This window comes from Euwallacea fornicatus, chromosome 19 (assembly GCF_040115645.1).
Source record: "Euwallacea fornicatus isolate EFF26 chromosome 19, ASM4011564v1, whole genome shotgun sequence".
Taxonomy (NCBI): domain Eukaryota; kingdom Metazoa; phylum Arthropoda; class Insecta; order Coleoptera; family Curculionidae; genus Euwallacea; species Euwallacea fornicatus.
In genome coordinates, this window is record NC_089559.1 from 3,294,644 (window position 1) to 3,317,346 (window position 22,703).

Consider the following 22,703-nt stretch of genomic DNA (forward strand, 5'->3'; position numbering starts at 1 on the left):
CTTCGTGTTGTTCAAAGATTAATATCACTCACTGTATGAAAAGAAAAAAAACTAATGGGAGTACCAGAATATGAATGTTAGGAATTGAAAAGATCAAGTCAGGGCCTGGTCACATAAGAAAACTTCCAGGTAACTTTAAAAACATTTTCTAAATTAGGTTTTATCGAACATGAATAAAGATAACTTAGCCAAAAAATCGTCAGATTATTTTGGGAAAAAATAATCATTTTCTAAAAAATTACCAAAGGTCTCAGAACACACCTTAAATTCATTAAAACGAGCTTAGTTCTAATATTTAGTATGGCGACTTTCACGTTAATCTATTCATTAGAAATGTTTAAATATCTTAAGGATATTAGCCACAAATTATGAAAATATCACAAATCAATATTTAGCGCCCTTGAATAAAATAAGATGAGCTCTGAGTGTCTAAAACTTCACAGCAATAATCTTGGTTCGTTACTTTATAGTACCTTTCATGAAGCATTATCGTCTCCTTTGTCTTTACGCTTATCCTATTTTCCTGTGATCCGCGTTCCGTTTTGGCTAGAGTTAATCGAATTAGAACTCTCATAATTATGACACTTAATTGCTTTGATCAACGTCTCAGGACGTATTCAGTGGTTTTCAGTTTTTTAGTTTTCACAAATCATTACGCGACTTCCAAAAAGCTTGCTTGTTCCCAAAGTTATTTTGCATCGTGAGAATACCATGACCACTGTTAGTAAAATAAATTGAAGCTAAAGTTTCTGTCATCTTCAGCTATCTTCTGTCGTATATTGGTCGAACTGGACTACTACCGTCGGTGTGAAACTTCCAAAGGGGAGAAGTATGTGGTTTCCTTAAAGTAGAGATTCATTACAATAACTTGAAACTTGAAAACTACTTACCAGTTGCTGAGGAGCAAAAATACAAAATTAAATATAATCAATCTTTAATGCAATAACAAGAAAATAAAAACGTAAAGAAGCACCACATTGTTTTCCACATAATAATTATCCTGGTATATAGCTTAATAAAGTTTTAATTTGAAACTAAAAATCCGAGTTTTTTTCACTTAATTGACCCTTAAAACAAAACATACAGAAATTATTATTATTACAAAATACTCAATTCCCTAGTAAAGTGTCGACTCGAATTTGGTTCAAACATTGTCAAAATGACAAACGTCACTAAATTTTCGCTTCCAATTAACGGCCATCTCGGACTGCCAAATGGCGTCGGAGTCAAAAATTGACACAAACTTAACCTCAAACTTCCTATTAGCAGTGAGGTAAATCAAGCTGCCAGGGGCGTTCCCGGATGGTTTGAGGTAAAAATGGTCGTCTCTTTAGAGCGTTTCAACGAAAAAAAGGACGTAACTCTGTCGTCAAATTACACATATAAAACAGCCTTGATCGGGGCGCCTATAATTACCAAATAATAAAAACAAACATATATATATAATACGTAAATATACCTGAAGAGGAACTGGGCTGAGTTAAGCACTGGATTTGGCACAAAAACTAAAATTATCATCCTTCTCGGTAAAACAACGTTTTAACGCATTCCCTTTGTTAGAGGTATCTGTGGATTACAACTAAAAATGGAATCCGACTCCTACGTTACTTGGTTTACTATTTACATCAAGTATAAGCTTTAAGTAATTCGTTTCATGTTAAAGTACCTAGTTTTGGTAAAGATGCGACTACAATACTAAATTTATTTTAGCAAAGACAATATAGTAGTTAGTTTGTACTTTAGTTCTAGAACTTTTACATCGAAAATTGTTAACTACACAGAGAATACGTTAATCAAGGGAATACAGAGCAGGCAGTGCGGCTGTGACCTTAGACAACCGAAAATGGACAGGTAGTGCATAGGGAATTCGCAGTTGAATATTTGTATTGGAGAGATCGTATGTTATTTAAAAATCAACCTTTTAAACGTTTAAAGGCAACACTTTAGTCAGTCTGACAACGTCGCTTCCATTTTGACACAATTGGGCTATCTGGTTCAACAACGGAGACAAGACGATATGTGAAAAATGTCGTGAAATGAGAAAAATGAAAAATTCCAAATTTGGTAAAAACTTCAGCGAACATACATTTCCAATTCTTTAATTATTTTCCAATATTTCCTCTTTTACCGTTGCCAGACTGTCCGATTTTTCTAGCAAACCAATGGATTAAAACCTCCTTATAAATATTTTAAATACCACAACTATTATTAACTTGGAAAATGGAAGTTTCTAGTATTGCTCGTTGTAGCTCTCATACAAACCGTCACTTTGCAACCAATCAAACCTTATTCAACGATCAACAATCGGCGAAAACCCAAAGGGATCCACGTCCAAAAAAGTGCAACAAACACGTCTAAACTACGCGCAATTATTAACAAACTTACCTACCAATATAGTTAAATATACATTTTGTAGAATATCGTAATGTGTAAACACCTTAAGTACAATAATTAGTTAGTGGGGTACGGGGTCCCCCCCATCGTCGGAGCGGACCAAATCGTGGTGTTATGACTTTTTGGGCAACAGAGAAGTTTCCTCGCTCCTAGAGTCCATCTGTTCCTCGTCATTAGGACTGTTTTTCAGGGAGCCATTGATGTCCCCACTCTTTACGCTCAAGCGATTCGGGGGACTCGCATTGCTCAAGTGAGAAGGGCTCTTGGGACTCTGCAACTGCAAGAATTCAGATTAGAATAGGGCAGATGTTTGGTAAATCGAATGAAGATTATTGTCTATATGGAAAATAAACACCATCAAACTTTTTTCCGAATAACGAAAGTAAACAGTGTTATATGAACGATACAAGTGGTTGAAACATGGGAGTTATAGACCATCACTGACAATTCAAGCAAGAAAAGTCTTCCCTTTAACAATAAAAAGTTCCTTGTAGAACGAACGGTTCTCAAGAGCAGACATATCCCTGTAAGAAAAACGCTCCTCTTGAATAAGGAAACGTTCCTTTAAAAAGCGAGGTTTTCTTTGAGAAGCAAATATCCTCGGAGAGAGCATTCTCTTAACTTTGCGTTTTGTATACGCGGCACTCAACATTTACGACAAAGAACTTTCCGTTGATCAGTAACTAAAACCAACACACCTCATATTGATTAATTAGCTCCTGTTGGCTCTTGTTTTGGAGGTTTCTCGAGGACTTTCGGCGAGGCGTTAGCCTTCCGGAACTGATCTCGTCGTCTTCAGTGGCGTGTAGCATCTGCAAATACATTCTTCTCTAATTTACAGTTACCCTTTCACTGTTTTAAAATTAAATGAAGCAGGAAATCTACCTGGAAAAGACCTGGTTTATTATTGTTTCAGTAATCTTCGATAAAACGTTTACCTACTTGCACGGCCCTATCCGTCTTGACAGAAAGACAGGACCTACAAGGGACGGAAAATAACTGGATGAGGATATTTTTAGGACTAAAAGAATTGAAAAATTGTAAAAATAGAAAAATTAATGTAAATTTTAAAAAAGGAACCAAAATTAATAAATGTTATAAAAGAAAGATCTCGACATTTTGAATCGTCGACATGTAACTGAGGTACATAAAAACGTAAAGGAAACACATAAAAACATATAAAGGAAAGACTAAGAGGAACAAGAACTGTTAAGAAAGCAAAAATAAATCAAAAATTGAAAACAAGTTAATAATTAAGAGGTTAAGCATTGAGGAAAGGCAATACGGCATTTGTTGTCGCTATTGCGGAAGTCTTACAAGTATAGAATAGGTTTTTACCTTATCAATTTCCTCGTCGAATTGCTCTTTGGTCTGATTTTCCCTCTTGGACTTTTCCATGAGAGTGGCCCTTTTGGCGGCCAAATAAAGGCTTCGCTTTATCTTCAAATACAGCACCTCGGTGGAGGCCCTTACCGTATAATCGGGAATGAATGTGTGTCTCAGCATAGAGTCGATGTTGAGTGATTCAAGACTACCCATACCTGCCGGAGCCGCAGGGGATTCTGAAAGTCAAGAATACTAATTTAACGAACAAGTAATTCAATTGCTCTTTTATACATCAGCTACATCTCGAAAAATCAAATATTAATAAAATTTTAAACACTTCTGAAAAAGGTTTCGAAATACGACCTGAGATATGACGAAAAAATTTATTATTTCGACTATTATGAACACTTTATTTGTAGAAATTTCAGAAGAGAATTAGTCATACCGATGCCAACAGTTTGCACCAAAGCCTGCGTGCCAAAGTAGGTGAAGGGTCCGCCCTCAAACACCAAATTCTCTTTGCCAACAGTAACCTCCACTCTTCCCTCTAATATGATCACGAAAAAGTCTACCGCTTTGCCCTGGCTATAGATCACGTTAGCGGGATCGTTGCGCCACTCTTTGTTCTTCTTGATGTGGTTTACGATATCCTGCTTGAGCAAGCGTTTGAGGATCGTTTCCGAGATCATGTTGGATTGGAATGGTTCCACACCTTGAAGAATAATACTTTGCATATTATTTGCCTTAACCGTATATTTATAGCTTACTGGTGCTGAGATATTGATACGCCGCCAATGTCAGCTGAGGGCTCATTCGGACCTTGTTTTTGTCAGTCTTGTCCGCAAACACTGTGAAATCCTTGCGACCTTCAGTACCTTTTCTACGTCGTTTTGTTCTGTTGTCAGCTAATTAAAGTATCAGTCAATAATCAATCGCTCCCTCAATCGTTTAAAAAATTCTTACTAATCACATCAGTCTCATCTACAATCTCCGATTGGATCAGCTCCTCAATTACATCCTCCAACGTTATAAGGCCAATAGTTTCATAGAAAGGATCACCTTCGCCGTCTGAATTGACTCGGGAAACAAACGCCATATGGCCCTTGTTGCCCTCTTTGAATATCTTAAACATGACATCCAAAGTGACGTCCTCGAAGACGAAGTTGCATGGATTTTGATAGAATTGACACAAAGTTTTCAAGGGGGTGTTGTCGTCCGGATCCACAAAAGCCAAATCCTTGATGTAAAGCATGGTGACAATGTTTTGCCGATTGCCCTCGTATACAGGGATTCTGTTGAAATTGTCGATTAGAAACATCTATTATGTAACTTCATACGAGATAAAGTATATAGCGAAACAGGAAAAGAAAACTGTAATTTAAAAAAATAATAAAAAGTGAAAAATATACGCTCAGAAAATGCAAATTCAAAATTAATGTTAATTCGAGTTACTTAATTCAAGTTAGGAGGACATCTTACATAACGCAACGTAACAAGTACATTAAGATTACCCCATTTGGTGTTAAAAAAAAAAACTTTACGGGTATAATGAAGGGAAAATTTGGTTTTTTCTAGCTTATACTATGAACCTTGAATGTCGGTTAAAACACTGACGTAGAATGTTTCTGAAAGATGTAAGAAATTTATTTTAAAAATCTGTTCACTGGTGTTTTTGAAAAATAACTGAAACCACTAATTTTTCGCAAATACTTAAAATAAAATTTAAGAATTTGTAATTTACACTATACGCTTTAAAAAATCGGTTAAACACAGTGGCATAGTTTTTCTAGAAGGTATAAGAAATTATTGGGAGGTGCAAGTCAGCGTTTTCATTTATTCACTTTCACTATTCATGAATAATTTAGTTAAAAAATTACATTATCTAATCAAACCTATGTATTATTCAACACAGCGGCATAGATGGTTTCTGACACCTTAAAGAATTTACTTAACAATCCTGAGTTAGATCAAATTTTTCACCGTTTTTCTTCTTCCAATTACCATGTCTAAGGAAAGGATATAACTAATCTAAACCGACCTTAGTGACTTTGAATATTTCTGAGAGATATCAGAAATATTTTAACAATTGGGAACCGTTTTTCGCCTTTGATAATTGAATTTTTTCTGTTTTGATGGTTCCTAAGCGAATTTCATTAAAACGCAGTGACGTACCCTAAGAACAATATTTATTGAAGCAAATTAAAAAGCAACGGCCTACTATTTCCGGTTCTCATTGATCTACTTGGCATTCGCCACTGATTCAAAATTTCGAATCATAATTCACATTGTGATGAATTTACAATTTTGTGCACTCATAGATTTTAATTAGTGCTCGCAAAACACGGCAAAGCCATAACCGACTGTAATTATGCCAACAAATTAACGCTACAAATTCTGACCTTTGAAACCTCTTAATCACTTGCAACAATCTGGTAGACATACCTGGAATAACCGCTCTTCATGATTTCAGTGATAGTCTCAAAGTCCAAAACAGAGTCATAGTCCAACATGAAGACATCTTCGATCTTGGTCATAACGTCTACAACAGATTTCTTGCGCAGCTCCAATGCGCCACTGATAATGTTTACTTCATCCTTGTCTAGATCGTTTTCCCCGGTAGTAACCTGCACAAAAAGGCACCTTTAGAACTCAAAAATTCTTGCTCGATTTTATTTATAGATTTTATAATACTGATAATTATTATTATGTACTCAGAAAATAATTAGTTTTAAGCTGCATCTCACTCGAGAGTCAATTGATTTTAATGTATTTAGAACTTGGCAGATACGTAAACAAAGTGCGGTGTTTATCCGAAATACTATCTGCGAACCTTCGAATAATGACGGCTATTCATTGAGCAGGAAATTTTTACTGAAAATGCGCTTTTACAAGATTAATTGAATCACAATAATAAATTATATAACTAAAGCCAGAAATAGATCTGTTCACGCCCGTTTCATTTTTCCCTACAACGAAAACACTTTGAATATGCCAAATTTTCCGGCTTATTGATTATTTTCAAACCAATTTAGAAACTCGAACTCGTGAAACCCTACAAAAAAATAAATAATAAAGCAAAACCGGTGAAAGGGCTTTAATTTGGTGATAAACAACAAGAAATATTGCAAAATACCGATTTTTCTAGGTCAGCTTAATTGCATTTCATACTTTTACTCGTGTTGTTGTTGCTGTTGTGGAATTCTGCTCGACTAAATAACAATAACAACACTGCAAAATTAGATATTATTATTATTGGGTGCGAGACATGTTTGTGGGAGCATTTTGGTAATACCAGGAATCATCATTTCATGTCAATGACTTCCTCATCCTTTAAATCCGCGTAAAAATACGCGCAATTGAGTATTTTTATCCCATTGGAAAGTTGCCAATTGGAGCACATTGAGGATCTACGCGAGGATTTTGTCTGGAGTCCAGAGACACCTACTCAAAATGTTGACTTATCTAAGGTCTCTGTTACTGTAATGATAACTGTAACTTTTAGGTCACGTTTCTCACCAAGTATGCAAATACATAATACTTTTAAATTACGTGATGAACTCATCATCGATGCTTTGCGAATAAATACCCTGTATATTAGTTCGTTAAACTATTAACGAATACTAATTATTATTATTGACTTGAGTAAAGATGGTGTGGCAATGCAGACAAGGACATGCAATTTTCAATCTTTTTTATTGTTGCAATATTATGATGTTAAGGAATTAAACGAGTAAACGAAATAATCCCCGTAATAAAAGAACTTTATTTAAACGTAAAAGTAGGTAAAGAAAACTTAAATGGCGGTATTGTACCAGTCCAAACACCCAATCAATTTTTCATCGACACAGGAGCCGAAACTTAAGAATATTGTATTTACCCATCCAGAGCGTCTACGCCAAAGATTTTCTGTGAAAATGATCTTCTAAGTATTATATAAACGCTGCAAAATTTCTGGTTTCGTACATTAAAAACCAGTAGCGTAGCGGAACCGAATTTTATGACGTTACAACCCTTAAAAGAACTGCACAGACAAAAATTGTAACAGTGCAAGCAAAGCTTTTAGGTCGATGAATTTTAAGGTGAGTCATCCCTCAAATCATAATATGCAAACAGCAAAACGTTGAACTTCATTGGTTGAAAACCGAAACGTAGAGGAGCCGTCGTAACTTAAATAGGTGATATGCGCCAGTGGATTTCCGAAGAAACGTACTGTGCGAAAGTACGAGTACCTGCATTAAAAGGCAACAGTGCATCGCCTTTTGTTTTGGCGTAATCATGATCGGACTTAAAACTCTCGTTGTTAGAGATTGGGCCATGTTGCCAGACATTTCAAAATTTCCCTTAACTGAAGGAAACCTTTTTTTTTACAGATGAACGCTACCAATTCGAGGGGGATCTGGGCGTTTATATTAGAAAGGAAGCAATTTAGCACGAAAAACGAGGACATACTAACTTCAAAATGGAACCCGAAACGAGAGTGAGAACTTTTTTACGGTCTGCGACAGACTTTTCGTCTACTATAAAAGTATAAAATCGATATAAAGGAGCGGACTAAACTCCACTGGGGAACTCGGCATATCCCCAATCTAAAAAGTTGCAGGATATTTATAAACGCGGGAAAGCGGAGATTACGGAAAAATTTGGTTTGAGAGACGTGCCAATATAATCGTCTGAGAACAGTCTATGGGACGTTATATTTATTAGTTGGCACGTTTTAGTCCTAAACCGTGATATGTGCAATAGGAAAAATGTGGAGCATTTATTGTGCAATTGTACTGATAATGGTACTTTTTACAAACTATTCATAACACACTTTCTACGATTAGACCATACAAATGCGTCTCTATCATTAATGTATGTGAAATGTGCACTCTGCACTCGCATATGAACCCTTTCCGTTTATCAAGTAAATTCGCTGTTTAAAGGCTGAGAGAAAGCAAAGAAAATACCCCAGAAACTTGAATTTCTTAGGTGATAAAATTATGTGATCGCCCTTGTTAAGGTCATCTTTGAATGTTTACATGTTTATTCTTAATAAATCTCCCAGTAGCATAAAAGTATACGTACTATGGTTAAGCGATCGAAACCATACGGTTTTCAGACTAGAAAACCGCAATTGTTGCTTATTTTAGAATCATTCGCCACGGTATGTCAAATAGCTGATTTATGTTTTGTACGTGTTAAGCTAACTCATTTATCACAACCTATAATAAAAAAAATATTTGTTTAAAATCTACCGAAATTGATCTGGAATGGATATCTAGCTTAGACGTCATTAACGTTTAAACAGCTTCTTTATCTTCATAAATCTTGGCTTGATTAGCGCGGATGACGACCCCAAAATACGTCAATTTCACTCAATTATATAATTCAAGTGGTTTTCACCAAATTATCGTTTAAAGAGCTTAAAAAAAAACTTTTAGTACACTCAACAAGCTGTGACGCAACAATCTTTAATCATTTGAGTGGTTACTGAACCATCCTCAATCCAATTAAAAACAATAAGAATTGCCAGAAATATTCAGGTCGCGGCTAATTAGCGATATGTATTGTCCCAATAATTTCCCATTCCAAAGACTGGCGTCATATGACGGACCAGCCCTGGCCTTTCCTATCCAGTTTCTATTTATATTCGAAATACAGGAACGTACCGGTTTCAACCCAATTTTGCCGAGGTGGAATGTTTCCTTCGGGACCGCTGCCGGACAGCTATATCGCTGAGTCCGCGTAAACACATCGATAAAAGGTCTTGTTAAATTTATTATGTACGTCCAGATAATTAGATCATCACCTGAGGTTGATGATGTCTGACAAATTATCTTATCGGATTATATGGCAAAATAAACACCGTACGAGTCGTTATATTCACTGTTTACCCTAGGAATATGTGGGACAAGCCTGTTGAAGATAAATTATCGGTTATTAATGGAAATAGGTGAATTTGATCAAAGAAACCATATTGCCTTTAACGATCTGAATACTGGGTTTGAAGGCTACGAAGCTTGATATCTTCCAAACAGAATTTTAGAATTCTTCAATAGTGCAGGAAAAGAAAGCCGCTGATTCATCATTGTAAACAGACGCGCCCATTTCCTAAGGGAATTGCATGCGTTGCTTTGAAACCACCAAACTGTACGTTATAAATGCTTAAAAGATTAATAATTTAGCCGAGAAAAATAATTTATTAATCCGGCTCCAGAGTGCCTCTGTGTTACGTAAATTTAATAATAAATGATAGTAAACGAAGGTCGACGAATATTTTGTGAACAAATAATGAAAATGGCTTTAAACTCATAAACAATTAATAAAAATAAGCTGAAAAAACTTGATAGCTTAAATTATTTTTAATTCGCAGCAGTAACATCTGCATTTGTATAACAGCGGTTAATATCGGGAATTTTTCAAAAAATAATTAAGCCTTTAAAATCATAGAAATATCAATGACAAAAATCCTTCCTAGAGACATTCTAAATTTAAAAACTGGAAACGGCAAAAACATCCCAAAGGACAGTTGCAAATTTAAAAAACTCAAGCTCCTCGTCGAGCAACTGTGTCTAGTACCTTTTAGGATTTTATTGGCTCTGTGCCGCTGATTTGTTGCAAATTACGTGTCAATTTTAGCACAAGACGAGAAACAAAAAAAGAAATATACAAATTTTCACTTTTTATTCAAATCAGTGGTAGAACGTTTGTTTGAACGAAGAATTTAAAACATTCATAAACTTAATTTATTAAGGAAGTACTTCACGATTAATGCCTTTTAGAAATGCGGTGACACTATGCTTCTGGAGTTTATGTACTACCAAATTTCATTAAAATATTAAGAAAAACATTGCTGGCCGCCAAATCAATTGTATGGAAGACATCCTTGGGATCGCAAACCAAATTAGTGAAGTCATGACACTCTTTACACTAGGTACTAGACCATATCTTCTGTAGATACTACTCTTTGATAGATACTACTGCTTGAATTTCAGATAAATATATTAAACACAAACTTATGAGTAAATCGAGAATTTGAAAACGATACACAGTTCGTAGCGTAAATGGTACAGCATGAATGTAATATTTTTTAACATGAAATCCACTGATATAGCAAAATTGACCAACCGACGCATCATTATACTCAAGGCTGGAACATTACTCTGCCGCTGTAATAACTCATGTCCTGGTTAATTTCATGATTTAACAGTAACAGAAGTGGGCAAACATATTAGTTGTAATATGTATCCAACTGTTATTTGCTTTACAGGAAACAATGCTGACTGATAACTGAAAATATTAGTCATTTCACTGATTTAATATGTATGGACAAATGAGCAAAAACTGCGTGTACTTTGATCTTTTTCTTGACATGTTTGTCAACAGAACCCAAGCGATCTGCTTAGAAACAGTTATTTCAAGACCCATTCCAAGGATAAATATGCAATAAACCGTAGATACACAATATTAGCAAATACTACTGGTTATCTCTTCACAACTATTACCTACGTCTCGTTTTAAAAGTGTGTGAAACCCTTGTGCTAAAAATATAAAACTTGACGGAAAACGTTTAGAAATCAAGTGCAAAAAAAATAACGTTACCACACGAGTCTGCGAATGAGGGTAAGAAATTGCATTTTCCAATAAAATATTTTAAAAAAATACAGACACTTACCATCACGAGCTCTTTGAGCCTCTCCCTGGTATAAACATTTCCGATCTCCTCACCAAGCACCCAGTCCAGGAATTTGGCCACTGAATAACTCAGAGGAAACGTGAGCACCATGACGCACTTGGTGATGAAAATTGTCTTTGCGCCGATTGCCAACCCGTACCTAGAACACACCGCCTGCGGGAAAATCTCGCCGAAGAGTACGATTGCCAAAGTGGAAAAAATAACAGCAATCAAACCGGAAGTAAGCCCGTCCAACAAAATGGTGAAGATTGAGTTCACCAACACGTTACCTAGCAGGATCGAGCACAATAGGTAGTTACCGTGATTACGGACCGGTTGGATCACACGTGCGTATTTACGTTCCTTGGAGGTGCCTGTGTTGCACAGAATCTTTAATTCTGTCTTATTCATGGACATCAGGCCTAAATTTAGTCCTGAGAAGAGACAAGAGAAGGACATGCAAATTAATATAATGACGATGGAAGCCCAGATTGGTATAAAACTATTGTAGGTCTTAATTTGCGTCCAGGACTGATGGCCTTGATGCACGAAGGGTTTCAGTGAATTGGCTGGGCCATCTTTGATGCATAAGAAAAAGGACTCTGCGCCTCCAGTGAGAGAAGGCAGTTTTATCCGTATTCGAGCGGTAATCGTACCTTGCAGAGATCCATTTTCAATCTACTCAATAAAACTACATGGAACATTCACCCATTAATGAATGAAAAAGTGACTTACAGTAAACCCTTTAGAAATGGGCAAATAACACATTTCGCCAAATTCCCCATTCTCCATTGTGAAAGTAACAATCATGTTTTCTGTGAAACCCTCACCAAAAAGTCTGATGGTGTGTACATTTTCTGATAAAACTCCTGGAATTCCATTATCGTCTAATTCTATTTCTTTGTCTGATGCTTCAATTCGCAAAGATGTAACCCGGATGGTTCCTATATCCTCAGGACTTAAAATTCCATTTGTCAAAGATGTTGCATTGTCATCCCTTCTTGCTCTGCTTTCAACAAAACTGTGAGTCAAAGGTGGAGAGCTAATGGAGAAAAGTTACTTAAATTAAAAGTGAAACAAGGCGCCACTGATTACACAAGAATGCTTAAAATTATTTTAGATCATTCTAAATTTTAGCAGTGTTAAGGTCCAGTTTTTCAAAATTCTGATACCTCTATCTGTAAAGTTAATTCTATAGAAACAATGAAATCAGAGTACAACATTAGTCAAGTTCTCCATTTCTATATATATTATTTTACTGGTAAAGTAACCAAAAGTTTTAAAAAATTGTCTTTAAGGCCTCCTTAACACCATGTTGATTATCAAGTTGACAGCCTACTATAACTACTTAGATTACTGTATTGGTTACCTTGTATTGATGCAACATCTCTAACATACAAATGCTTATGTAAATATTACTCATGAGGAAGGTCATTATCACATAACTTGTGACTTAAATGGTAAACTATCTAACACTACTTATATAAGCTCTATACATGTATAGTCTGAACCATAGTGTGAATGTATTTGCAAATAAAATAACTGCAATCAAAAACCAATAAAAGAACCCTCTTCTATAATCAGATTTTGAACCCACGACTCTTCATAAAAAAAAAAATTAAAGATCTCAGACATAAAAACCCAATACAGAAACTATATAAAGTGATTTCTAAATATGAGATTTTGTTTTCTGTGCATACAGTGCAACCTAGTAACAAGCAATTTAAGTGAATAATGGGACAAAAGCAGCAGAGGCAACTTTCAAATTGAAAGATGCTAGTTAAGGACCCAAAAGGGTTTTTATTATGAAGTACATAATGCTTATAATGACAGAAATGTTCAATTACTACCCTACTAACATGAAAAAGTTCACAGAATTGATTGCTATCATTGTGAGACTATCCAAAAGAACTCCATTTCCAATTTATTGAAGTTTTCATAATGGTCATTACTTGATGAAGATTTTTAATAAAATAAGCATATACATTTTTCTTAATATGAAAAATCCTTTTTTAATAAACTTCAATAAAAAACTAAAAGAAACCCAGATATTCAAAACATATTTATCACATATTTTTTTCTTACTTTGACCCAAGAACACCCTATACAACATTGCCTTTACTGTTAATGCAGCAATTATTATTATATATTGTATGTGTTTAGTCAGTAATTGATTCATTGATGAGGAGTCAATCTGCAATTCCATCTTCTCAGTAATAACTATATTCTTGATTACCTATTGTTTTAACTAAAAATTCTCTTAATTTTAGGTATAATCCCTTAAAATGTCCTTTAAAAAAATATGTGAAGACATAAAACATTCCTTTTACCTACCTTTTCCGGCTCTTATCTCCAGGTAAAAGTATGGAAACAGCAGGCCCTTGATGGAACCACTCATAAACTTTAGCATTGAGTATGTTAGACTTGATAAATCCGACCTGGTTATCCCTGGTCTGATGAGGTAGACAAAAGTAAACTTTGCCACTAACACCCCCGAGTATAGTCAAGTTATACTGTGCCCACTTTTGGTCCGTCTGTATTTCACTGATGTTATAGGGGAAATCCGCCCCGCGACACTCCGCGTTCCTCTGCGACATTTGCTGGGTGACCTTAACCAGCATTTTGGGGTAGAGGTTACGGCCCCGCACGTCAAACAGGACCCTTGTGTACGTGCCATTGTTAAGGGTGATTTCTGACAGTTGCTTGATCTCCAACTGAAAGAATTCAGGAATGTTGGGATCCTCGAGACTGGTTATTTCAGTGGCGAGCAACAGAGTCAAGAGGCTAGCCAGACTTGTGAACGCGCGAGACGAAACTCTCGCCATGATATTTCGAAGAGAACTAAAAGTAAAAATGAAAACAAAGGAAAATTTTATAACCTATTTTTATTTGACATGCCGACATGTCAATGAGGTACTCGTTAGAACGGAAAATGACTGACTTCATTAGAAATTATGTTCTTAATGCACGAAACGTGTTCTCATAGATTCGTTTTGTAAGGCGTTTACCGGATTTTTCACTTGATTTTGAAGAAAAGGGTTCAAAATTACTAAAATCTTTAAGTTTTCATAGCATAATGCTGTACCATCATGTTACTGTGCACTTCTCATTGGCTAGTAAGGAGATTTTAACCATTTTTTTATTTATCCTCATGTAGAAGTGTCACTCTGAGTACACCAAAGTAAACAATATAGATAACGTACGATAACCATATTGCTATCTAATTTTTGTTGGTTATGCATAATATTTTTTGAGCTTTTGGTGTGTTCAAATCTTATGTTAATTTATTATTAAATGTTTTGCTAATTCCTGTGTGAAAAATTAAAATTTAAGCTGAAAATTTTATTATATAAGTATTAGAGGTTTTCCTAGTGTTATTTGCGATATTTTTCTGAAAAAAACGTTAAGTTAAATTTCCCCTACAAATCCTCTTAGTTTTTTTTGCAAAAATGAAAGAAATACTTCTGTTTGTGCTAATAGGACTCACCAGCACTTGTTTGGTATATTCAAAGAAGACCAAAGAGAAACCAGAATGGGCCAAAAAGGACATACGAGATTACACAGATGCTGATATGGAAAGGTTACTTGATCAATGGGAGGTAGATACATAACTACTATAGTTTTGAGAAGATAGTGAGTGACACATTTTCCAATATTTTCCAAGGAAGATGAGGAGCCACTGGAGCCAGACGAGCTTCCTGAGCACCTCAAACCTTTGCCAAGCATTGATTTAACCAAAGTGAAACAGGATGACCCCGAATCTCTCTTGCAAGTGACGAAAAAGGGACGCACTTTAATGACTTTTGTGCAAGTGGCTGGCAATCCTGGCAGAGAAGTTACAGAGACGGTAACTAAGTTATGGCAAAGCAGTTTGTGGAACAATCACATCCAAGCGGAAAGGTACCTAAAACTTGGGAATTTTTGTACCAGTTTTCTATGGTTGTAATTAATATTTTAGATATTTAGTAGATGATAACAGGGCGATATTTCTGTACAAGGATGGCTCTCAGGCGTGGATTGCCAAGGATTTCCTGGTGGAGCAGCCAGAGTGTGAAAGTGTAACTATAGAGTCTAAAGTATATCAAGGCAAAAATCACCCCAAGAGTGGAACTGTGGAGAAAGTAGAGTTGTAATTTGTTTATTTGACGTGGTTTCTTATTTTGTATATTTATTTTTCTTTAATAAAGCAAAGTGTAATGTTTCTTGTATTAAAGTGTAAATTAAGTACTTGTGTACAGAACCACTTAAACTTAACTCCCTATTTAATTTATGCGGAAATGGTTAAGCGTTGCAATAGTGAGTACTTTTCAACAAGCAATTAAGCTTTAATTAGAATTTTAATATGGGAGTTTTTGGTTTTTAGGGTGCAAACATTATTTATTTAAGTTTGATTGCGCGAGTTTGGCCGAATAGTCCGTTTTAGGGTCAATAAAGGGAAGATTAATTTTTCTTGACACCGTGGTGAAAGAAAGTAATGAAGAATCCTGATCCATTTTGGATATTACTATTGAATACTTGGAAGACAAGATAGAAAAGTTCAAATTTACTCTATATTAGTCTGAATCAATAAGGAAAGTATATATTTATGTTTATTAAAATAATACATATAATTGAAAAAAATAATAAATAAAGTTAAATATTCAAGTTGTAAATTATCAAATATATGTATTATTTAAAATTTACATATTTTTAAACGCTTGGCGTGCCCTATGTGATTTATCCAGGATATCTTTCTATTCTATGATATTTCTTTTAGCGAATTTGCCTGAAGGTGATAGTAATTACGTTAACTGCAAATATACAAAATGTTTGTTGATAATTGCTCATTGCTTAATTATAGCCTTATCTTCGAATAACCACGCAGTTACATGATACATAGCTCAGTAGTATCTATAAAGCAGTTGAAATAAAATCCACTAAGTTATAATTCACAATTTCGTATCTAATCTCTCACTTATCTTCAAGCATTGATCATCTCAAAACAAAAACTTGTAACACCCGTACTTCATCCTGGCAGGAAAAAGTTAAGGTAATGGCAAGTACCAAAAGCTATTTAGGTAGGTAAACTGAACCTTTTTAATACCTTCACCAACTACACCACCTCTTTCAGATAAACCGAGCCTTTGGGTGGTAACAACATCAGGCATTTTAATCCTGATAATAGTAACAGCAGGAGTATGTGCCCGACTATTTTTAGGCGAACTCAAGGCTAGAATTTTGCTGATCAGTTTCATATTGCTAGTGTGTATCATCGGGATAAGTGCGCTGACTTATCTGGAAATACGGAAACGGAAGGTGCAAAAATACAACAAAACATTAATTCAGAAAAACAGCGGGTATTTTTATCAAAATATAAACCAGGACAATGGCTTAGAACCTAGAGCTCCTAAGGACACTAGTAGCATGGACTATACTAACAGGGAAACAATTCGCGTATCGTGAATAAACTTGTGGATCGTAAAATATTAACAGGATGATTCATAATTCACGTGCGAAAATATGAGATGAGTTCCAATAGTGTTAAAACATTAATGCAGGTCCGTAAATGCCTCAGCTTTTCGAGTTACACGAGGGTATTAAAGTTTTACATATTTTAAAGTATTTTTTCCTTGTGGCACTTTCTTTGAAGCTCGTTTTACATTATTTCCGTTTTATGTTGGATTTCTTCATAGGCAAAAAACCCTCAAAAACTATATATATGACATATAATAAAGATAAGACCCTCGATTTGCGTATACCCTAATTTCCCACAGGTTGTGCGAACAGTGATAAGGAAATAGTATAATTCCCCACGGATTTTGCAGAACGACGATACCTATAGCTCGAAAACCTGCTTTGGCACCCCTAGCTATATTATTTTTCTTCGCTTTAGTATAAGGATCATTTGTATATGCTTTTGTCACCTGAATCCTGGATCACCATGTATACGATACTGTGCTTTGTGCATGTATGAAGACTGTTGGGTAATTAAGAAAAACCAACTGAGAACTTTTTTCAAATTTTTTTTCTTATCATTTCATGTTGTATATAGATATAAAAGTTAATTAAAGTTTGCGTTTGTGGTTTTAATTTACATGAATTTAGTCTCTAATAAAAAATACACTTATTTTGAGATACAAGATAACATTAGTACTCATTTTAAGATATTGGAAAGTGATTTTCCAAGATCCCAGAATCTCGATTTAGATTTTCAGGATGAATACAGGATCCATATCAGTCCATGATTCCAAACTAAAAATCAGAACATCGAAAATTCTAAATTATTTGAAAACAATTTCAAGAGAGGAGAGATACCCATTTTTTGTCATTTTTCAAATTTTGAATGTCGATATCTCGGGAACGAATGGAACAATTGTCTTAAAAATATATCTCAAATTAATGATCTCAATTCGCTTTAACAAACTATTCTATATATAACTTTTGCAATATATCTAACTATATATTGCAAAATCCCTTTTGGTTTTTGTAATACGAGGTAACACGTACATTATAGGTGTCTTTAAATTGACCTTTATTGATGGATTTGTCGGAATTTTCTAAATCGAAACTAAAAATTTTGTATTAATTTGCGAGGCACACAAAGTGGCATCGTTATGTTTTCATGGCTTTTTATGTTGAGGCAGTCACGGAATACTCCTGAGCCCCTAAAAAAATACTCAAAATAAAGAATTTAAGCCAAAATATCTTTGTTGGTACCTGCAGAATGTGTCCGTCAGGTGTGTTACTGAGTCCAGGACACTCGACACTACGGTCTGAAGGTCTGTTCTTGAAGCATATAAAGAGCAAATTTGCCTTAATCTACGCAGGCAGAAAAAAAAATTTTAATTCAAAAACAAACACTATCAGAAGACCTTTTTGTCCAATTCTCCTGAGCTGCGGTGACGATATGCGAGGTGCATATAAAGTTATTGGTAAATATTCCATGGTTCCCATATAATCTCAAGTCAAAACTGCAAAATTTCCATGAAAAATTATCCTCCTAAGCGTTTTTCATTATTACTTTTTAAATCCATTTCTGCATAATGTCATAATAGCCTCTTTTATATCTTCAAAGAGCCGCGTTTTCACTGTCAAATCAGTCTCGCATTCCTCATTTTCCTCTTCAATCACATTTTGAATCTGCAATTTTTATTTTTTCCCACTAATTTTGATGTCTATTAAATTTACCTCTGAGGCAACAGCAAGACATGCGGCGCATTTAACGCAAAAATTTCCAAAAGGTCTTGGAGGCACTTTGCTATTGAATAACTCTCTATAGGGATTAATAATCCTCTTGGGGTTGGAGAGGGTGCGATTGCAGTCCGAGCAACAGCAGTGGGGGGACGAGCAGCCTTTGACGCAGTCTCGCGAAGTCTTCCGCATAAAATCGCCTTAATGCATATTTAATTGGTTGTTTAACAGGAGTGGATAGCTTAATAGGAATAATGTAAAAAATAATTTTGCATACTTTCGGATTGGAGGTCTTCTTTGTGCTCTCTGAGGGGTGAAAGTGAGGATTTGCAGCTGAGTAAAAATTGTGTAAACATCAGTAAAATTAGTAAATATAACATCATAAAAAAACTGAGGATTTTTTTATAATTGTGTCAATGTCTGTTAGGTGCAATTATTGCTAAATTTCGTGGTATGATGAGACCTAACCAGGGGATACCACGCTTTGAGGCCCGGCCGGAGAATCCCCTCTATACATGTCCCTCCCGGTAAATTCAGACCGCCTGAATCCAAAGAGGGAACTCCGAACTCCTGGGTATGATAAAAATAAATTCATATTCAAAATAAAACCAAAAAATAGTTTTCATTATGTTAGAGCCATCGCTTGTTGAAGTTGACGTAAATGCTTAGTTGCCATGTTACTTACACGGCTTATTTATATCAGTCTGTATTGGAGGTTCTTTAGGAACATCAGATATTTTTTTACATTAACTGTCAAAGTGACAATTATATAACCTCAAAAAAACAATAACAAATAACAAAGATCTCGATATTTAAATTCACGCAAAATTCAAAAGTCGAAAACTACCAGTAATAGTTAGTAATGAAGAAAGGCGAATTAATCAGTTTACTCAAGGAGAGTATAATTTTAAAAACAGGTAATTCCAGATGGAATGTATCACCTACATGCATCTTTATACACAGCTTAACAATTCCGTAATTAATGGCATATTGACCACTAAAAAAACTACAATCAAATCTAAATAAATATCTTCCAGACCAAACTACCAATGAAAAGGCTTTCCAGGAAAAGTGCTGTAAAATTCAAAGTATCTTTGGGACTTTTGATGCTATTAATTCAGAGATGCAAAGTATCACCAAGCACTTCTTTTCAAATCAGGATGTTTCTGAGTGGCATTACTTGATAGGAAATTTTTATATTGTACAGCTGATTGGGAATACATTAGAAGAAGCAGAAAACACTGAGTTATTAAGTGTAAAAGAAATGAAGGAACTTAAGAGCTGTTTGTCACATCTTCTTAAAGTAGGAATTATTACAAAACTACTTCCAAAGATTCCATATCATGTTTACGAAGTTTATACTAAAACTGATGATATGTTTTATCAGTATAATGTACTGAAATGCTCAATACTAGCTTTTGAGAGCTTCTTGAAGAACAATCACTTAAAGCCTTTAATTCTGCCCGAGGGTTTGAGAATTATTTTAGCTGGTTTGTACCAAATAGCTTTCTGCCCCCTTAGTAAAAATTTAATTGAAAATAATACTCTTTTGTATGATAAACAGATGGCTCAAAATTTGCTTAAAAACCTTAAGGAAACCATTCATTCTATAATTTATATTAAAGAAACTATGGTCATCTTCAGGCAAACTGCTCCTCCTTGGTTTAAAAAAAGGTTATCTCAGACTTTAACTGATATACTGGTGTCTCCAAAAGGGGTGCAAAATGTTGCCTTAACAATGTTTGATGATAACACCCAAACTTGGCTTATCTTTGATGCTCTTTTCAAGCTAATATCCAGTACCCAAGCAGAGATTAGAGAAAATTTGAATGGGCAAATTTTAGGGCTTATTTATGATAATAATGATGATGATTTAGAACTTGAAAGGTTTTTTGTTGTGTGCACTAAAAGATTTTATTTGGAAGACTCAGCATTTGCTATAAAAACATTTGTCGATAAAGTTTTATTGAGTCTAAAAGACTTGAAATTTATTGTCAAAGGAATAAGGATTCTACATGCACTCTTCATTGAAGACAGGATGGATGGCCCCTGTTTGCCCATAGAAATGTTGAAGCCAGTTTTGCAAATGTTATTCATGGTTTATTCTATTACTAAACAATCCTTTGAAGTAACTCATAAAGAGGCCAAAACTCTCTTGATCAAATACATAAAATTACACTCTGAAGAGGATAGAGAAATGTTTGTTGGCTTTATGTTTGCAATTTATGATATACAATATGAACAATTTGACAACAAGTTAGGAATTAAAGGCCAGGATTTTGTCTTTATTAAGAATGAGCCAACTTGTGAAAGCTTATTGGAATTATTTGAAGATGAAACGGCCTTGCTTAGAAGATACTTCAAGTATCTGCTTACAGTTCTGATACAAACGGAAAAATTTAAGGAGCCTATGAGACAGCTGCAAGTGTTCAATGATATAGTAGCACTAGCAGAAAACAAACTAATCCAGAAAGACCTAATAAGCAACCCAATGGAAATTATTCTGTTCATTCAATCCAGTCTAAATGAAGCTATAAAAAGCAACACCCATCGTTCAGTTAATTTTGAAAGCGATAAATTTCAGATTCTTTTTACTATTGTAATGATTTTGAGTATGCTCACTACTTATCGCTCTAAAAAACAAACGCGGCTGTTCAGTGTGCTGGAGGAGCAGCTAAATAAGATCAAACTTGAAACTAGTCACAAGGAGCTTGTAAGCTTAACCGAGACTGTGTTAAGTAATATTTGGGCTAAGGAAAAAATTCAGAATAAAGAGATTGTTAAGTCGGAATTGGATATAGTTTTGGAGGATGTTTGCGATGCTTTGTTGCCAGTGAGAGGGCATGGACTTATGGCCTTAAAGAAATTGGTTGAGAAACGAGATCAATCAGTTTTGGACAAAAAACAGTATATTCTGACGATATTTCAGGTGCTTAAAAACTCATTGAGTTGGCCAAATTAAATCTTATTGAATTTTTTTGTAGCAAAATTTAACCAACAATGATTCCTTCATCTATTTAAACGCTATAGAGGGACTAGCAGCTATGTGTAACATATTCACAGACACAGTTATTAACGTTTTATGTGAGGAATTCTTGAGTTTTGACAAAAAATTCAATGACTCAAATGAGGTCCGGATGAAACTTGGAGAAGTTTTAGTTAAAGTTTCTAGAAACTTAGGAGAAATAGCTCCAAAATATAAAGCTCTGCTACTAAACACCTTCTTAATGGGTACCAAAGACGACGATTATCTAGTTAGAGCCTCCAGTTTGTCTAACTTAGGGGAGATTTGTCGCGTATTAGGATATAAATTGGGCACAATGATAACAGAAGTAAGAACGGATATTTTTAAGTGTTTTTAATTTATCGCTTTCCAAGGTTTTAATGTGTGTCAACGCAGTTATTTTAACGGACAAAGCCATGGAAAGTCGCAGAGCTGCTGTTAGTGTATTAAGGCAGTTGCTCGCAGGATTGGAAAAGGAAATGATCGCATTTCTGAAAGAGGACATTCTGCCTATTTACAGGACTTTAAAGCAGATTTATAATGATGATAAAGACGATATTATACGGTGGGTTTTGCTCACAATTAATATAAACATTTTCTCATTTAAGGCTTCTGCAGGTTGCAGGCACAATTGGCCTTAGAGGAACTCAATGAGAACATGAACGAGCTCGTTTTTCCGAAACTTCATATTAACAGCGACAAGAAGATAATTATTTTAAAATAAAATGGAATAACAATAAACCTTAATTTAGTGTTTATTAAGTCAAGGACATCAAGTCAGCAAAATCCTTAATTTAATACTCAGGAACGTCGAACCGGTTTCTCCTAGTTTTCGATTCTCAATAGTATAGGGAAACACATTTTCAATGGTCTGTTAAATATGATTTTTTATTGAGTCCTGCGAGCTATAAATTCAAATTCCTGTTTCGTTACCGCATCTTCAAATCGTCACAATACACCCTGAGCAAAGGGATACGAGGAACGTGTTTAAATGTGTAATTTACGAAATTCTCAATAATAACAACTTTATATCGACTTTCTAACGGTCTTTTACATGGTTGTTCATTAATTTATTAATGTTATTAATATTACTGATACCATTAATAATAGAAAGTCATTAACTATTATGTGCCATCACTATTAGGATGCAGC

General features: G+C 34.9%; 4 protein-coding genes across 7 annotated transcripts; 2 read left to right on the top strand and 2 right to left on the bottom strand.

The window, feature by feature from the left end:
• Positions 1-917: 917 nt before the first annotated feature.
• On the bottom strand, positions 918-14,247 carry uex (metal transporter uex). Of its 4 annotated transcripts, none has more exons than XM_066293407.1 (10): positions 13,712-14,242; positions 12,113-12,419; positions 11,378-12,055; positions 6,163-6,344; positions 4,684-5,012; positions 4,488-4,625; positions 4,166-4,432; positions 3,733-3,956; positions 3,093-3,206; positions 918-2,671 (listed from the first exon to the last, which is right to left on the bottom strand). In XM_066293407.1, the coding sequence occupies exons 1-10, from the start codon at positions 14,200-14,202 to the stop codon at positions 2,507-2,509; spliced, it is 2,895 nt and encodes a 964-aa protein (XP_066149504.1). In that variant the 5' UTR covers positions 14,203-14,242; the 3' UTR covers positions 918-2,506. The 4 variants fall into 4 exon arrangements, with proteins under 4 accessions (XP_066149504.1, XP_066149507.1, XP_066149505.1 ...); XM_066293410.1 differs by lacking the exon at positions 918-2,671 and adding an exon at positions 3,337-3,373 and having other exon boundaries at positions 3,090-3,206; positions 13,712-14,247; XM_066293408.1 differs by lacking the exon at positions 918-2,671 and adding an exon at positions 3,333-3,373 and having other exon boundaries at positions 3,167-3,279; positions 13,712-14,247.
• Positions 14,248-14,609: 362 nt separating this feature from the next.
• boca (LDLR chaperone boca) lies at positions 14,610-15,578 on the top strand. Its single transcript, XM_066293435.1, has 3 exons — positions 14,610-14,976; positions 15,042-15,277; positions 15,336-15,578. Exons 1-3 carry the CDS (start codon positions 14,827-14,829, stop codon positions 15,508-15,510), a joined length of 561 nt encoding a protein of 186 aa, XP_066149532.1. The 5' UTR covers positions 14,610-14,826; the 3' UTR covers positions 15,511-15,578.
• Positions 15,579-17,387: 1,809 nt separating this feature from the next.
• LOC136345290 (uncharacterized) lies at positions 17,388-19,019 on the bottom strand. Its single transcript, XM_066293434.1, has 6 exons — positions 18,825-19,019; positions 18,545-18,747; positions 18,378-18,496; positions 18,229-18,327; positions 18,074-18,175; positions 17,388-18,021 (listed from the first exon to the last, which is right to left on the bottom strand). Exons 1-6 carry the CDS (start codon positions 18,928-18,930, stop codon positions 17,925-17,927), a joined length of 726 nt encoding a protein of 241 aa, XP_066149531.1. The 5' UTR covers positions 18,931-19,019; the 3' UTR covers positions 17,388-17,924.
• Positions 19,020-19,296: 277 nt separating this feature from the next.
• On the top strand, positions 19,297-22,307 carry Tango6 (transport and golgi organization 6). The gene is made up of 5 exons (XM_066293414.1): positions 19,297-19,464; positions 19,585-21,476; positions 21,532-21,879; positions 21,926-22,116; positions 22,170-22,307. The coding sequence occupies exons 1-5, from the start codon at positions 19,410-19,412 to the stop codon at positions 22,273-22,275; spliced, it is 2,592 nt and encodes an 863-aa protein (XP_066149511.1). The 5' UTR covers positions 19,297-19,409; the 3' UTR covers positions 22,276-22,307.
• Positions 22,308-22,703: the final 396 nt, after the last annotated feature.

Excerpts from the sequence above, each read along its gene's own strand:
- uex (XM_066293407.1), bottom strand. The coding sequence starts at position 14,202 with ATGGCGAGAGTTTCGTCTCGCGCGTTCACAAGTCTGGCTAGCCTCTTG. Across the intron at positions 6,345-11,377 it reads GGCTCAAAGAGCTCGTGATG|GTTACTACCGGGGAAAACGA; the intron begins GTAAGTGTCTGT and ends CTTTTTGTGCAG. Across the intron at positions 4,433-4,487 it reads GTATCAATATCTCAGCACCA|GTGTGGAACCATTCCAATCC; the intron begins GTAAGCTATAAA and ends TTATTCTTCAAG.
- boca (XM_066293435.1), top strand. The coding sequence starts at position 14,827 with ATGAAAGAAATACTTCTGTTTGTGCTAATAGGACTCACCAGCACTTGT. Across the intron at positions 14,977-15,041 it reads GGTTACTTGATCAATGGGAG|GAAGATGAGGAGCCACTGGA; the intron begins GTAGATACATAA and ends ATATTTTCCAAG. Across the intron at positions 15,278-15,335 it reads AATCACATCCAAGCGGAAAG|ATATTTAGTAGATGATAACA; the intron begins GTACCTAAAACT and ends TTAATATTTTAG.
- LOC136345290 (XM_066293434.1), bottom strand. The coding sequence starts at position 18,930 with ATGATGTTATATTTACTAATTTTACTGATGTTTACACAATTTTTACTC. Across the intron at positions 18,176-18,228 it reads CAGGAGAATTGGACAAAAAG|ATTAAGGCAAATTTGCTCTT; the intron begins GTCTTCTGATAG and ends CTGCCTGCGTAG. Across the intron at positions 18,022-18,073 it reads CTGACGGACACATTCTGCAG|GGGCTCAGGAGTATTCCGTG; the intron begins GTACCAACAAAG and ends GTATTTTTTTAG.
- Tango6 (XM_066293414.1), top strand. The coding sequence starts at position 19,410 with ATGAAGAAAGGCGAATTAATCAGTTTACTCAAGGAGAGTATAATTTTA. Across the intron at positions 21,880-21,925 it reads TGGGCACAATGATAACAGAA|GTTTTAATGTGTGTCAACGC; the intron begins GTAAGAACGGAT and ends TCGCTTTCCAAG. Across the intron at positions 22,117-22,169 it reads GATAAAGACGATATTATACG|GTTGCAGGCACAATTGGCCT; the intron begins GTGGGTTTTGCT and ends AGGCTTCTGCAG.